The 1021-nt window shown below is 74.7% G+C and overlaps 1 protein-coding gene across 1 annotated transcript; it reads left to right on the top strand.

Moving 5' to 3' along the window:
• Positions 1-650: 650 nt before the first annotated feature.
• EMIHUDRAFT_125662 (hypothetical protein) lies at positions 651-1007 on the top strand (the record flags this gene model as incomplete). Its single annotated transcript, XM_005791312.1, has 1 exon — positions 651-1007. A coding segment is annotated over one exon (357 nt), but the record flags the coding sequence as incomplete, so codon positions are not given.
• Positions 1008-1021: the final 14 nt, after the last annotated feature.

Below are 1021 nucleotides of genomic sequence, written 5' to 3' on the forward strand. Positions count from 1 at the left end.
AGCGCGCTCTGCGCCGCTGCAGAGCGCGCGTCAGGGCAAGGGGCATGCGTGGCGGCGCGGGAAGCGCGGCGGCGGCGGCGAGCCGCCGAGCGCTCCGTGAGCGGTGAGGCGGCCGGGCGAGGGCGCGGCGGGTGACGGGTCAAGGGAGCAGCCCACACCCGGCGTCGCTTTTTGAGCGACGCCTGTGGCACGCCTGCGCAGGGGCCGCAGGGCGGTCAGTTGTGGGGCGAGGCGGTGCCGGCCGCGGGCCGGGTGCAAGGCGCCGGCCTCGGCGCCGCCTCGGCGCGCCGCACCCGTGACGGGTCAAGGGAGCAGCCCACACCCGGCGTCGCTTTTTGAGCGACGCCTGTGGTACGCCTGCGCAGGGGCCGCAGGGCGGTCAGTTGTGGGGCGAGGCGGTGCCGGCCGCGGGCCGGGTGCAAGGCGCCGGCCTCGGCGCCGCCTCGGCGCGCCGCACGGGCGCGGCGAGCCTCTGAGCGGGAGCCGAAGGTTTGCCGTGGTGGGAGGTGGTAGGGTGGTGGGGGTGATTTGACTTTGCCGCAGAGGCCGTCCCTAGCTGTGAACAGCAAAACGGGACAGTATTCTGCTTTGTTTTCTTTTGGACGACGCCTGCAGGCGCGCTGGACAGCAAACTCTTCCAGCCGCCGCTTATGAAGGTCGCTGTCGCCTTGCCACTCGCCGTCCTGTGGGTCACGGCGACGCTGGCCTGCTCCGCCTACCTCGTCAGCGGCACCTGGTCCAAGACATCGCGCGTCCAAGAGCAGATCCTTCCCGCAAGCCCCGACCCGCCGCACCCAAAGCCGCCCGGCGGCGGCGGCCACAGCGCAGCAGCCACCGCCGCAGGCAGCGCGGCAGTGCCGGTGGTGGAGCGCACTTTGCCGCCACCACCATCGCCGCCGCCGCCGCCGCCGCCGCCGCCGCCGCCGCCGCCGCCGCCGCCGCCCAGCGCCTCGCCGCCGCCGCCGCCATCGCCATCGCCGAGCGCCTCGCCCGGCACGTCTCCAATGGTGGGCTGCAAGCG

Source organism: Emiliania huxleyi (genome assembly GCF_000372725.1).
Source record: "Emiliania huxleyi CCMP1516 unplaced genomic scaffold EMIHUscaffold_11382, whole genome shotgun sequence".
Classification (NCBI taxonomy): domain Eukaryota; phylum Haptophyta; order Isochrysidales; family Noelaerhabdaceae; genus Emiliania; species Emiliania huxleyi.